The sequence below is a fragment of the Mobula birostris genome, chromosome 12, assembly GCF_030028105.1.
Source record: "Mobula birostris isolate sMobBir1 chromosome 12, sMobBir1.hap1, whole genome shotgun sequence".
NCBI classification, from domain to species: Eukaryota; Metazoa; Chordata; class Chondrichthyes; order Myliobatiformes; family Myliobatidae; genus Mobula; species Mobula birostris.
In genome coordinates, this window is record NC_092381.1 from 1,190,495 (window position 1) to 1,206,103 (window position 15,609).

At 47.0% G+C, this 15,609-nt stretch overlaps 1 protein-coding gene across 1 annotated transcript in view; it reads left to right on the forward strand.

Moving 5' to 3' along the window:
- LOC140206422 (uncharacterized) overlaps positions 1–15,609 on the forward strand; it is a 340,374-nt gene that overhangs the window by 206,224 nt on the left and 118,541 nt on the right. Inside the window, exons 33-40 of the mRNA XM_072274789.1 lie at positions 3,838–3,891; positions 3,980–4,024; positions 4,429–4,482; positions 5,322–5,375; positions 12,609–12,662; positions 13,556–13,663; positions 14,594–14,683; positions 14,782–14,835. Of these exons, the coding sequence (XP_072130890.1) occupies positions 3,838–3,891; positions 3,980–4,024; positions 4,429–4,482; positions 5,322–5,375; positions 12,609–12,662; positions 13,556–13,663; positions 14,594–14,683; positions 14,782–14,835 (513 nt within the window). The remainder of the gene's footprint in view (positions 1–3,837; positions 3,892–3,979; positions 4,025–4,428; positions 4,483–5,321; positions 5,376–12,608; positions 12,663–13,555; positions 13,664–14,593; positions 14,684–14,781; positions 14,836–15,609) is intronic.

The following is a 15,609-nucleotide window of genomic DNA, read 5'->3' on the forward strand; positions in this document are numbered from 1 at the left end:
AACAATGCGATTGCAGCAGGACATAGACAAATTGGAAGAATGGGCAAGAAAGTGGCAGATGGAATACAGTGTTGGGAAATGCATTCTGTTAAAAGGAACAGACCGTTGTCTGAATGAGGAGAAAATTCAAACATCAGAGTCCTGGTGCAAGACTCGCAGACTGTTAATTTACAGGTTGAGTCTGTGGTAAGGAAGGCAAATGCAATGTTGGCATTTATTTCAAGGGAAATTGAATATAAAAACAAGGAGATAATGCTGAGCCTTTATAAGGCACCAGTCAGGCCGCACTTGGAGTATTGTCAACAGTTTTTGGCTACTTGTCTCAGAAAGAATGTATTGTCATTGGAGAGAGTCCAGAGAAGGTTCACAACGAGGTTTCTAGGAATAAAGGGGTTACCATATGAGTGCATTTGGCAGCTTTGTGCCTGTACTCACTGGAATTTAGAAGAATTAGAAGATTGCGTGGGGATCGCATTGAAACCTACCAAATGTTGAATGTACTAGATAGGATGGGTGTGGAGAGGATGTTTTCTGTGGTGGGGGTATCCAGGACTAGAGGGCACAGCCTCAAAATTGAGGGGTGACCTTTCAGATCAGAAGTAAGGAGGAATTTTTTAGCCAAAGAGTTGTGAATATGTGGGTATATTTAAACCAGAAGTTGGTAGATTCCTGATTGGTCGGGGCATCAAGGGATATGGTGAGAGGGCAGGTGTGTGGGCTTGAGTGGGATCTGGAATCAGTCATAGTGAAATGGGAGAGCAGACTGAATGGGCTGAATGGCCTAATTCTGCTCCTATGTTTTATGGTCTTAATATGTGGATAGACACAGACTGATTGGGGGTAGCCAACGTGGTTTTGTGCGTGGTAAGTCATTTCTAAGAAATTTTGTACAGTTTTTGAGGAGCTTATCAGGAAAATTGATGAAAGCAAGAGATGTTGTCTACATGGAATTTAGCAAGACCTTTGACAAGGTCCCGCATGGCGGCTGGTCAGGATGCTTGCCATTCAAGATGAGGAAGTAAATTGAATTAGACATTAGCTTTGTGGGAGAAGCCAGAGAGTGGTCATAGAAGGTTGCCTCTCTGACTGGAGGCCTGTGACTAGTAGAATACTGCAGGGATCAGTGCTGGGTACTTTGTTGTTTGTCATCTATATCAACAATCTAGATGATAATGTGGTTAACTAGATCAGCAAATTTGCTGATGACACGAAGATTGAAGTGGTGAGTGAAGAAGACAGGAGATAGGATGTTATGTTGAAAATGAATAGGACATTGGTGAAGCCTAACCTGGAGTATTTTGGTCACCTTCTTAGAGGAAAGATGTTAAAAAGATTGAAAAAATTTACAAGGATGCTATCAGGACTTGAGAACCTGAGTTATATGGAAGGTTGAATAGGTTAGCAACTTATCCCAAGAACATAGTAAATTTATTATCAATGTCCATAGACTGTATAAGAACATAAGAAATGAGAGCAGGAGTAGGCTTTCTGGCCTGTCGAGCCTGCTCCACCATTCAATAACATCATGGCTGATCTGGCCATGGACTCATCTCCACCTACCTGCCTTTTCCCCATCTGAAAAAATTGATTCAACCTTATCTTAAATATATTCACTGAGGTAGCCTCCACTGTTTCATTGGGCGGAGAATTCCACAAATTCACCACTCTCTGAGACAAATATGTCACCATATACAACCCTGAGATTTGTCTTCTTGTGGGAAAACAGAGTGTCCAAAAATCATTGAAAGCAGGCTTTTTCCACTGAGGTTGGCTGAGATTACTAGAGGTCATGGGTTGGGTTGAAAGGTGAAATGTTTAAGGGGAACATGAAGGCGAGATCTTCACTCGAGATGGTGAGAGTGTGAAATGAGCTGCTAGCAGGTTTGATTTCAACACTTAAGGTAAATTTGGATGAAGGGAGAGATATAGAGGGCAATAGGTGGGAGCAGGTTGATGGGACTAGGCAGAAACTGCTTAGTAAGCTGAAAGGTCTGAAGGTAGCTAAGTCACCTGAACGAGATGGTCTACATTCCAGGGTTCTGAAAGGGGTAGTTGAAGAGATTGTGGAGACATTAGTAATGATCTTTCAACAATAATTAGATTCTGGATAGTTCTGAAGAACTGGAAAATTGCAAATGTCACACCATTCTTCAAGAGGGGAGGGAGGCAAAAAAAAATGAAATTATAGGCTGGTTAGGCTGACCTCAGTGGTTGGGAAGATGTTTGACTGTATATTAAGGATGAGGTTTTGAGGTACTTGGAGGCACATGATAAAATAGGCTAAAATCAGTGGTTTCCTTAAGGGTAAATCATGCCTGACAAATCTGTTGGAATTCTTTGAGAAAATAAAAGATAGGATAGATAAAGGACCTCCAAGAGGACACAACCTTATCATTGGGTTTGGAAGCTTGCATGCCTCAATGAGCTATTTTGGCTTTATGCTTTGACTCTTGGTAGGGTAACCCATGCCAAACAGATCAAAGGGTAGAGGCCAGACTAAGAGTGGTCCATTGGTCCTCCAGGGTTAGGGGTTCAGCTCAGTGCTAACAACCATGACTGGTAAAACAGAATTTTTACTGAAACAGCAATGAAAAATCTTTCTGCATCTGAGTACTGCTGGGACTTGCCTGACTGACAGTAGTGAAAACCAAGAGGAAGCGATATGATGAAGGAAGCCTTGAGCACTGTCAGAGATGGAAGAGCTTCATTGCTGCCCTAAACACCAGTGGCATGATGGGCAGAACGTAACAGATAAAGGAGAATCAGTGGATGTTGTGAACTTGGATTTTCAGAAGGCTGTTGACAAGGTGCCACATATGAGACTGCTTAATAAGATAAGAGCCCTTGGTATTAAAGAAGATGTGTTGGGCAGGTGTTATAAAGGAGGTGTCTGGGGTGGAGGGGGGGTGGGGTTAATGGAGCTGTAAGCAGATTAATGGTTCAAGCAGACTAGATGGACCAAAGGGCCTGTTTCTATGCTGTAGTGTTCTATGAATCCTTGACTCTGTCCCTCTGCAGACATTCTGCTTCCTCAATACTACCTGTCCCTCCACTTATCTTTGTATCATCTCAAACTTGGCCACAAAGCCATGAATTCCATCATCCAAATCTTTAATATATAACGTGAAAGGAAGTGGTTCCAACACAGATCCCACTGGTCACCGGTCGCCAACCAGAAAAGGCCACCTTTGCTCCCACTCCAACTTCTCCCTGATAATAGCAACAACTCTCTTCTGCCTCCTGGCACTCTAGAATTTCTGGCATTCCACAGTGAAAACGGGTGTAAAGTTTCCCTGTCATTTCTCTGTTCCCTGTTATTACCTCACTAGCATAATTCTCCAGCAGTCTGACATCTGCTCTAGTTTCTGTTTTACATCAGAAGAAATTTTTGGTATTCTTTTAGATATTATTGGCTATTTTCCCTTCATATTTCTCCTTATGGCTTCTTTAGTTGCCTTCTGTTGTTTTTAAAAGCTTCCCAATCCTCTAACTTCCCACTGATTTTTGCTCCTTTTTTTGTTTTTACGCTTTCTTTGACTTCCCTTGCCAGCCACGGTTATGTCATACCACCTTTAGAAATCTTTGGGATGCTTCGAACCTGTGCCTTCTGAATTATCCTCAGAACCTCCAGCCAATGCTGTTGTACTATCATTCCTGCTAATGTCCACTTCCAGCCTTTGGCCAACTCCTCTCTCGTGCTTTTGTGATTCCCTTTCTTCCACTGAAATACCGATACGCTGACTTTAGCTTCTCCCTCTTAGTCTGCAGGGTGAATTCTGCCATATTATTACTGTATACAAGCATGACACCAACTTTTGGATTTAACTTTCTCTCCAGGGCCCACGAGGAGGTCGAGGTCCAAGAGGTCCCACTGGGAAACCTGGAGCAAAGGTAATTCTTGAAACAGCTTGTCCGATCCGAGGGTTGGATGGGAGGGACCCCAGGAACACTCTCATGATCCTATTCTCTCTGTTCACAGGGAACATCGGGCAACGACGGGCCCCCGGGAACTCCTGGGGAAAGGGTGAGTGATTCGGGCAGTGGCCCCACCCTTGGAACTTGGTGAGATGGTGGTCCAGGGAATTGGGGAGGAGGTGGAACATGAGCAGCATGGCGTAGACATCGGCTCTTCAGGTCATCTCCTGATGGACTTCACACTCCTCTGCTGGGGGGGGGGGGGTGGGGGATGGAATGGACAGCCAGGGAGTGTGAGGGGAGGTGCGGGTGTTTTGGAAGGGAGTAGGGGGTGAAGGGTGAGGGGATAGGTACAGGGGGAGTGTGTGGAGGGGTACCAGGGGAGGGAGAAGGATGTGGTGGGTGTTCAAGGGCAGGTGAGTACAGGGATTGGATTGCCTGTTGGGGAAAGTATGGGGGGAGGTTTTGGGGTGGGTGTGGGGGTCTGATCTCATTGTTGGCTCTGTGTTTTAGGGACCACAAGGACCCCAGGGGCCAGTCGGATTTCCAGGACTGAAGGGGCCACCTGTAAGTAACTTCTTGGGGGCATCATCTCCTCACCTCCTGCCCTAGAAACCACCACTCACCCCATCGCCTGATGAGGTTAAAGCCTCCCCCACAGCCAATGAGATCAAACTCGCCTGATGCAGAGAAAGGTCCCATTCACTTTCTGACCATGTCCCAGAGGGCAATTCTCTGGCACCTACGCTTTCCCACCCTCAATCTCCTCTTCACCATTCCCCTGCCCTCCTTGTCTTCTCCTTTCCCTTCCCTTTCCTCTTCACCCCCTCACTATACTCTCTCCTCTCTACCTCCTCTAGACTCCCACCTCACCATGTACAGTCAACTCAGCCCTCTCCCCTCCACTCTCCTTTCCCCATAAAGTAATGCCTCAATCAGTAAACCTTCTCCCCATTCTGTAAACTCTCCCCTCCTCCCTTCTTCACTCCCCTCTTTCTCTGATCTCGTTCCTCTCCCCGTCTTCACTCCCCTTTTTCTCCAATCTCTATTGTTCCCCTATACAGTAACCTCTCTCCTTCTCCTCTCCACTCCCCTCTTTCTCCGATATCCATTCCTCTCCCCTCCTCCTTCTCCACTCCCCCTTTCTCTGATCTCCGTTCCTCTCCCCCATATAGTAACCTCCCCTCCTTCCTTCTCTCCATTCCTGCCTTTCTCTGATCTCTGTTCCTCTCCCCCATACAGTACCCACTCCCCTTCTCCCTTCTCACCACTCCCCTTTTTCTCTAATCACCATTCCCCTCCCACTTTACAATACCTATCCCCTGTGCAGTAACCTCTACGTACAGTAACCTCTTCCTCGTGCAGTACCCCTCACCCACATAGTAACATCTCTCTGCTCTCTGCAGGGTCCAGCGGGTAAAGATGGACTTCCCGGCCATCCCGGTCAGCGGGGAGAGACGGTGAGTGAACTATTGTGGGTGCTTGTTCTGGTCGCGGTGGGAAAAGGTTCCATAAGGTAGGCTGGTCCAGAAGGTTACATCATGAGCTTCCAGCAGAAGTGGTTGAGACAGGTTCGATGTTGTCGTTTAAAGTTAAATTGGATAGATATATGGACAGGAAAGGAATAGAGGGTTATGGGCTGAGTGCAGGTCAGTGGGACTAGGTGAGAGTAAGAGTTCGGCACGGACTAGAGGCGGGCCGAGATGGCCTATTTCCATGCTGTAATTGTTATATGGTTATCACAAGGTCTAAGGCTTCTCGGCCAACTGGCTTGGAGACATAGGAGGTAGAGAGGGATTGGTGGTGTGGTGCATATTGGAATGGGATTCTGTAGGTCAGGGGTCCCCAACCTTTTCTGCACCACGGACCGGTTTAATATTGACAATATTCTTGTGGACCGGCGGACCTGGGGGTGGGGTGGTGTCCAAGTAGGGTTAAACTCACCTCAACATGTATTTTACAGTTAGGGTTGCCAACTTTCTCACTCCCAAATAAGGGACGAAAGTAGCAGTCAAATCCCGGGATACTTTACCCCAGGAAAGACTACCATGACCATGAAGCCTTGCACAGGCACCTGTGTGCGCATGCGTGACATGCACATGTGATGTGCGCATGCGCTTACGTGCCGATTTCCCCCCCACAAATCAGTTTTGCTTTCATGTTCCCAACTATACTGTACATATATTATTTCTACTTTATATAGGCTGTGTATTTATCATATCGTTCTTGCTTTTACTGTATGTTAGTATTATTTATTTTCAGTTTTATGTGTTATTTGGTATGATTTGTTAGGTTATTTTTTGGATCTGGGAACGCTCAAAAATGTTTCCCACATAAATTAATGGTAATTGTTTCTTCGCTTCACGCCATTTCGGCACGAAAGGTTTCATAGGAACGCTCTACCTTAGCAGAGGAAATACGGGACAAACCAATTTAGCCCAATATACGGGATGTCCCGGCAAATACAGGACAGTTGGCAACCCTATGTTCAAGTTCAACAGTGCGTGACAGGGAATGAGGAAAGTGCAGCTGACTCATATCGTTTCCTCATGGCCCGGTAGCGCGTGCTTTGCGGCCCGGTACCGGTCTGCAGCCTGGTGGTTGGGGACTGCTGCTGCTGGGACCAATGATTAGGACATAAAGGAATGTGCTGACTGTGAAGTGTGCAGACAACTTGAAGATCTGTGGAATCCAATATTGCAGATGGAAGTGTAAGGATACAGGTGAACACAGATCAGCTCTCAAGGTGCACATGATAATAAATGTATCAGCTGGAGGGATGGTGCAGTGGCGGGGGAAGTAAAACACACTGCAATGACAAATTCCAGTAAGGCTGAGTCAGTGGCAGAGATCTTGGGAGTGTAGTTCTTATACAAGGCTCACTGAGAATGACAGAGACCTCCAAGTGTGCAAGTCCATGGCTCTTTGAGAGTGACAGGAACACCTCAGTGTGCAAGTCCACAGCTCGCTTAGAGTGACAGGGAGCCCCATGGTGTGTGTCCCCTGCTCACTTATAGTGACAGGGACCTCTTAGTATGCAAGTCCACTCTCCCTGAGAGTGACGAGGACCCCTCAGTGTCTAAGTTGATCTCTCTCGGAGAGAGACATGAACTTCTGAGTGTGCAAGTCCATAGCTTTCTAAGAGTGACAGCGACCTAGTGTGCAAGTCCACAGTTCACTGAGAGTTACAAGCACCGCTTTGAGTGCAAGTCCACAGTTTGCTGTGAGTGACAGGAACTACCTAGTGTGCAAAGCCACTGCTCTCTAACTGTGACATGGACTTCCTAGTGTGCAAATCCACAGCTCGCTGAGAGTGACAGAGATCGCCTAGTGTGCAAACCTACATCTCTCTGAGAATGACAGGGTCCCCCTAGTGTGCATATCTACAACTCTCTGAGAGTGACAGGATGCTGCTTGTGTGCATGAACACAGCTCTGTGAGGGTGACAGTGTCGATGGTCCTTTGAGAGTGAGACGGACCTCATAGTGTGCGCCCATAGCCTGCTTAGAGTGACAGGGACATCCTAGTGCACAGGTCCACCATTCTCTGTTAGTGACAAGGACTTCATAGTGTGCAAGTCCACAGCCCGCTGAGAGTGACAGGGACAACATATACATTAATTTTGTTTGTCATATACATTAATGATCTGGACGATGGGGTGGTAAATTGGATCAGTAAGTATGCAGATGATACTAAGATAGGTGGAGTTGTGGATAATGAAGTGGGTTTTCAAAGCTTGCAGAGAGATTTAGGCCAGTTAGAAGAGTGGGCTGAAAGATGGCAGATGGAGTTTAATGCTGGTAAATGTGAGGTGCTACATTTTGGTAGGACCAATCAAAATAGGACATACATGGTAAATGGTAGGGCATTGAAGAATGCAGTAGAACAGAGGGATCTAGGAATAATGGTGCATAGTTCCCTGAAGGTGGAATCTCATGTGGATAGGGTGGTGAAGAAATCTTTTGGTATGCTAGGTCTTTATTCTTTGGAGCGTAGAAGGTTGAGGGGGGACTTGATAGAGGTATTTAAAATTATGAGGGGGATAGATAGAGTTGATATGGATAGGCTTTTTCCATTGAGAGTAGGGGAGATTCAAACAAGAGGACATGAATTGAGAGTTAAGGGGCAAAAGTTTAAGGGTAACACGAGGGGGAACTTCTTTACTCAGAGAGTGGTAGCTGTGTGAAATGTGCTTCCAGTAGAAGTGCTAGAGGCAGGTTCGATTTTGTCATTTAAAAAAAAATGGATAGGTATATGGACAGGAATGGAATGGAGGGTTATGGGCTGAGTGCAGGTAGATGGGACTAAGTGAGAGTAAGCGTTCGGCACAGACTAGAAGGAGCGAGATGGCCTGTTTCCGTGCTGTAATTGTTATATGGCTATATGATCCTAGTATTCACTTCGATTGCTGTGCTGGGACCTCCATGTCTGCAAATCCACAGCTCACTGAGAGTGACCAAGGGCTCTTAGTGTGCAAGTACAGTGCTCTCTGAGTGACAGGAACCTCCTGGTGTGCAAGTCCACATCTCTCTGAGAGTACTGGGACCTCTTAGTGTGCAAGTACTAAGGTGTGTCAGAAAGGCAATGTAATGATAATCGTTGGGGATTTTAACATGAAAGTGGATTTGGAAAACCAAGTCAGTACTGGACCTCGAGAGACAATTTGTAGAATGTCTAAAGGATGGCTTTTTAGAACAGCTTGTCATTGAGCCCACTAGGGGATCGGCTGTGCTGGATTGGGTGTTGTGCAATGATCCGGAGGTGATAAGAGAGCTTAAGGAACCATTAGGGAACAATGATTGAGTTCACATTGAAATTTGAGAGAGAAAAAATAAAATCCAATGTGTTGGTATTTCAGTGGAATAAAGGAAATGAGAGGAGAACTGGCCGAAGTTGACTGGAAAGGGACATTTGCAGGAAAGGCAGCAGAGCAGCAATGGCTGCAGTTTCTGCGAGAAATGAGGGAAGTGCAAGACAGATATATCCCTAATAAGAAGAAATTTTCGAAGTGAAGAAGAACACTACCGTGACAAGTGAAGTCAGAGCCAAAGTAAAAGCAAAAGAGAAGGCATACTAGGAAGCCAGAGTTAGTGGGAAGATAGAGGTTTGGGGAGCTTTTAAAAACTTGCAGAAGGAAACGGAGAAGGTCATTTGGAAGGAAAAGATGAATTATGAGAGGAAGCTGGCGATGAATATCAAAGAAGGTACTAAAAGCTTTTTTAAGTATATAAAGGGTAAAAGAGAGTCGCGGGTAGATACGGGACCAATACAAAATGACGCTGGAGATAATTGTAATCAGAGATGCAGAGATGGCATAGGAACTGAATACGTATTTTGCATCGGTCTTCACATTGGAAGACATCTACAGTAGACCGCACATTCAAGAGTGTCAGGGAAGTGAAGTTTGTGCGGTGAAAATTACAACTGAGAAGGTGCTCAGGAAGCTGAATGGTCTGAGGGTGGATAAATCTCCTGGACCTGATGGAATGCACCCTTGGGTTCTGAAGGAAGTAGCTGAAGAGATTGCGGAGGCATTAACAATGATCTTTCAAGAATCGATAGATTCTGGCATTGCACTGGATGACTGGAAAATTGCAAATGTTACTCCACTATTTAAGAAGGGTGGGAGGCAGCAGAAAGGAAACTATAGACCTGTTAGCCTGATATCAGTGGTTGGGAAGTTGCTGGAATAGATTGTTGGGGATGATATTACGGAGTACCTGGAGGCACATGACAATATAGGCCAACGTCAGTATGGTTTCCTGAAATCCTACTGCAATTCTTTCAGGAAATTACAAGCAGCGTAGACAAAGGAGATGTAGTAGACATGGTGTACTTGGATTTTCTGAAGGCCTATGACAAGGTTCCACACATGAGACTGCTTAGCAAGATAAGGGCCCATGGAATTACAGACGAGTTACTAGCATGGGTGGAGCATTAACTGGTCAGCAGAAAACAGACAGTGAGAATAAACAGATCCTATTCTGACTGGCTGTCGGTTACCAGTGGGGTTCCACAGGGGTCGGTGTTGGGACCGCTGCTTTTTATGATGTATGTCAATGATTTGGACTACGGTATTAATGCATTTGTGGTTAAATTTGCCAATGATACAAAGATAGGTGCAGAAGCGGGTGGTGTTGAGGAAACAGAGAGCCTGCAGAGAGACTTAGATAGTTTAGGGGAATGGGCAACGAAGAGACAAATGAAATACAATGTTAGAAAGTGTTTGGTCATGCACTTTGGTGGAAGAAATAAATATACAGACTATTATTTAGATGGGGAGAGAATTCAAAATGCAGAGATGCAAAGGGACTTGGGAGTGCTTGTGCAAGATACCCTAAAGGTTAACCTCCAGGTTGAGTCGGTTGTGAAGAAGGCGAATGCAATGTTGGCATTCATTTCTAAAGGTATAGAATATAAGAGCAGGGATGTGATGTTGAGGCTCTATAAGGCACTCGTGAGACCACACTTGGAGTATTGTGTGCAGATTTGGGCTCCTTATTTCAGAAGGGATATACTGACATTGGAGAGGGTTCAGAAAAGATTCACAAGAATGATTCCTGCAATGAAAGTGTTACCGTATGGGGAACGTCTGGCAGCTCTTGGGCTGTATTCCCTGGAGTTCAGGAGAATGAGGGGGAATCTCTTAGGAACATTCCGAATGTTAAAAGGCCTGAACAGATTAGATATGACAAAGTTATTTCCCATGGTAGGGGAGTCTAAGACAAGAGGACACGACTTCAGGATTGAAGGACGTCCTTTTAGAATTGAGATGTGGAGAAATTACTTTAGTCAGAGGGTGGTAGATCTGTGGACTTTGTTGCCATGAGCAGCTGTGGAGGCCAAGTCATTGGGTGTATCTAAGGGAGAGATAGACAGGTTCTTGATTAGCCAGGACATCAAAGGTTATGGGGTGAAGGCAGGGGAGTGGGGATGACTGGAGGAGTTGGATCAGCCCATGATTGAATGGCGGAGCAGACTCGATGGGCTGAATGGCCTACTTCTGCTCCTACATCTTATGGTCTTCTTGTCTCTCTGAGAGTGACAGGAACCTCTTATATGCTAATCTTCAGTTCATAGCTTGACAGAAACATCCTAGTGTGTATATCTACAACTCTCTGAGAGTGACAGGATGCTGCTTCTGTGCACAAACACCGCTCTGTGAGAGTGACAGGCACTATTGCAAATCAATAGCTTTCTGGGAGTGACAGGAATCTCAGTGTGAAAATTCACCACTCTCTGAGAGTGAAAGGAACCTCCTAGTGTGCAAGATTACAGATCTCTGAGAGTGACCGGAACTTCCTAATGTGCAAGTACACAGCTGTCTGAGAGTGTCAGTGACCTGTTTGTGTTGAAGTCCACAGCCGTCTGAGAGTGTCAGTGACCTGTTTGTGTTGAAGTCCACAGCCGTCTGAGAGTGTCAGTGACCTGTTTGTGTTGAAGTCCACAGCCGTCTGAGAGTGTCAGTGACCTGTTTGTGTTGAAGTCCACAGCCGTCTGAGAGTGTCAGTGACCTGTTTGTGTTGAAGTCCACAGCCGTCTGAGAGTGACAAGGAACTCCTAGTGTGCAAAACAATAGCTGTCTGAGAGTGACAGGAACATCTAGGTAACCAGCTGTAGAAAACGGTATTTTGACCACACGTAGAATTCAGGCTACAGTTTTGGTGGCCACACAACACAGAGCTTTTGTTTGAACAGAGCAACTGGAGATCTGTCCCCTGCAGTACAGTAAGCTAGTGTTCCACAGCAGTAGAGCCATCCTCATCTGTACAGTTCCATAGGGTTATAGAGTGATGGACCAGCCCCACTGGTAGTGTACCCCGGTGTTATACAGTGACAGACCCATCCCCACCGGTACTGCATCCCGGTGTTATACAGTGGCAGACCCATCCCCACCGGTACCGTACCCCAGTATTATACAGTGGCAGACCCATCCCCACCGGTACTGAACCCGGTGTCACACAGTGACAGACCCATCCCCACCGGTACCGTACCCCGGTATCACACAGTGACAGAACCGTCCCCACCGGTACTGTACCCCGGTGTTATACAGTGACAGACCCATCCCCACCGGTATTGTATCCCGGTGTTATACAGTGACAGAACCGTCCCCACCAGTACCGTACCCCAGTGTCACACAGTGACAGACCCGTCCCCACCGGTACCGTACCCCAGTGTTATACAGTGACAGACCCGTCCCCACCGGTACCATACCCTGGTGTTATACAGTGACAGACCCGTCCCCACCGGTACCGTAACCCAGTGTACACAGTGAGAGATCCATTCCCAATGATACTGTCCCTGTTTTACCATGACAGACATCCCCACCGGTTCTGCATCCCAGTGTTATATAGTGACAGACCCATCCCCACCAGTAACGTACCCTGGAGTTTTACAGCGACAGACACATCCTCACTAGGTAATTTTCTCTGGTATTATACAGTAAAACACCCGTCCCCACCGGTATTTCACCCCAGTGTTATACAGTGACAGAGCCCTCCTTGACAAATCCGTCCCCAGTGTTATATGTTGACAACCCTGTCCCCACCTGTACTGTACCCTGGTGTTAGGCATCCCCAGTGTCAGTGCCTGTTGACATCACATTGTATACAATTGCGGTGTCTCTCACCCACTTACGTTCTGGGACTTGTTGGCCTTTGAACATCAGTGATCTTTGATATTTCTTTCCTCAGGGTTTCCAAGGGAAGACTGGCCCACCAGGTCCAGGAGGTGTTGTGGGACCCCAGGTGAGTCCCTGACCTTTGTGGGATGTGTGTGGGTGTGTTTATATGGTTGTTGGAATTTGCAGGATTGTGTGAAGGATTTGTGCTCAGTATGTGAGGGAATCCACGTGTGATTGTGTAAATGCGTCTGTGCTCAGTGTTGGAGTATCAATGCGGAGTTTTGTGTGTCAGGGATTGTCTGGTTGTGTAGCCATGTGTAGAGTGGTGTTGGATCCCACTGGAAGAAGGGACAAGTGATCTGTATCCAGCATCTTGGATACGCTTTTGTTCCGATTTTTCCCATCTTCTCTTGGCTCCTTACCAGTATTCGATCCCTACACTATGGATACACTTTGGTTCCGATTTTCCCAGTATCCGATCCCTACACGATGGATACGCTTTCATTCCGATTTTCCCCATTATCTCTCGGCTCGTTACCAGTATCTGGTCCCTACACTAAGGATACACTTTCGTTCCGATTTTCCCCATCATCTCTCGGCTCCTTACCAGTATTCGATCCCTACACTATGGATACACTTTCATTCCGATTTTCCCAGTATCCGATCCCTACACTATGGATACACTTTCATTCCGATTTTCCCAGTATCTGATCCCTACACGATGGATACGCTTTCGCTCCGGTTTTCCCCATCATCTCTCGGCTCCTTACCGGTATCCAATCCTACACTATGTGGTAATGTGGATCTGGCCCTGCAGAGGAAGGTGTTACCAACCCTGGGAACAGGCTGGTTGGCTCAGCTTTTCCATGCTGACTATCACCCCACCATTCCCAGTGACCAGAACCTGCCTCAATAGCCCATTCCCACAGGTCCACAGCATTCCCTGAACATTTCCCAGATGTGTCACTGGCCGGGATCTGATGATGCTTGTCTGACTGTTCCCTGTTCATCTCACAGGGACCCACGGGAGAGACTGGTCCCATGGGTGAAAGGGGACATCCTGGTCCCCCTGGCCCTCCAGGAGAACAAGGGCTGCCAGGAGCTGCAGGGAAGGAAGGAGCCAAGGTGAGTGTGATTGGAATCCCCATTCTTGTCCAGGATGGGACCCTGCCCCATCCTCTCTCAGCAGTATTGGGCCACCAGGAGTCCAGGCACCAGCCTGCTGTCAACTCTAGTTCCAGGCTTTGAGGAGAGGGACTAGGCCCAGGTAATTGTGACTAGATGGTGGGAATTGGATGAAGTTGTGGAGAGTTCAAGCAGAGACCCCGGGCCTTGGGTGAGGAGAATTCCCAGGTCTATGGTGAGGGGGTGGGGGAATTCCTGTGGGAGGAGATTCCCAGGTCTATGGCAGGGTGCAGAAATTCTGAGGGAGGAGATTCCCAGGTCTGTGGCGTGGTGGGGGGAATCCTGAGGGAGGAGATTCCCAGGTCTATGGGGTGGGGGGGAATTCCTGAGGGAGGAGATTCCCTGGCATTGTGGGCAGGTTCCTGGGAGGATAGGGAGAAGATTCTCAGGGTGACAGCTAGTATCTGAAGGTGCAGGATATTTTGAAATAATTGTGGAATTGTGGGTATTTAGCAGAAACATCTCAGACCAAGGAGACAAAATAAGAAGATGTGGAGATGCTGGGAGATCTCAAACGAGGAGGTGCAGTTACATAATTAGGGGGTGGACATTTAAAACTGAGGTGTGTATGGACTTGCTTGTCACAGAGAAAGGGGAATCTGGAATCTCTGTAATTTTCCACTCCCAAAGGATGTTGACACTGAATCTCCAGTTTCAGTGCAGGAGGGTCCTGGTACAGGGTATGGGGTCCTAGTGATTGGGGAAGTTTCTGGTGGTGGGAAGGTCATGAGAGAGGGTCCCAGTGTGGGGGGGGGGCAGTGGTCAGCTGGAGGTTCATCCTAGTAAGGCAGTGTCTTGGGGTGAGGCATAGTTCCCGAAGTTCGATGCCCTGATCATTTGAATGTTTGTTTGCCTTCACTTTCACCTCAGGGTGATCCTGGACCCAGTGGGATTGCTGGAAAAGATGGTCCTCCTGGATTACAAGGTTTCCCTGGGCAGCGAGGGCTTCCCGGAGGCACGGTGAGTCAGACCCATTCACTCAGGAGTGCCTGGTCTGTTAAAAATATCTTTGTGATCCCAGCGTGAGCAAACTTTATCTGTGCTCTCTCCTCCTGCAGGGTCCAGCTGGACTGAAAGGAGCCGAGGGCCCAATGGGACCAGTTGGGCCAGTGGTGAGTACTAGTCCCCACCACGAGTCATCACTGACTGGGATCTTCACTATCAATTGACCAGAGCTGCGGAAGTGGGTGTTCTCCTGGGTGGGGATATTGGCCAAGGCAGGACAGGAAAGATGTGAACATAGAACATACAGAAGAACTGCACTGGTCAGGTCATTCTTCCACCATGTTGGGCCAACCTTGATGCTTATAGATACTACATGTCCTCCTTTTGTGTATCATCCATTCACTTTATATTCATGTTCTACTGCACTGGTTATGATGGGTTTCATTGCAGTAAGTCGAGCATCTAGGGATGGGTGAGCAGTGCCAATTGGATGTGTTGGGATGGATCTGTTGAACTGAGTGTATGATGTTTGGTGAGTTGTGTGGGTTGGAGTGGATCGGTTAAACATTGTAGGTGATATTCGGTGAGCTGTGTGGGCTGGGGAACTGGGGATGTGATGTTCCATGATACCATAAGATATCAATCAGGGGCTGATCCAATTCTTCCAGTCATCCCCAGTCCTCTGCCTTCGCCCCATACCCTTTGATGTCCTGGCTAATCAAGAACTTATCTATCTCTGCCTTAAATGCACCCAGTAACTTGGCCTCCACAGCCGTTCGTGGCAACAAATTCCACAGGTTACCACCCTCTGACTGAAGTAATTTCTCCGCATCTCTGTTCTAAATGGACGTCCTTCAATCCTGAAGTCATGCCCTCTTGTCCTAGAATCCCCTACCATAGGAAATAACTTTGCCATATCTAATCTGTTCAAGCCTTTTAAC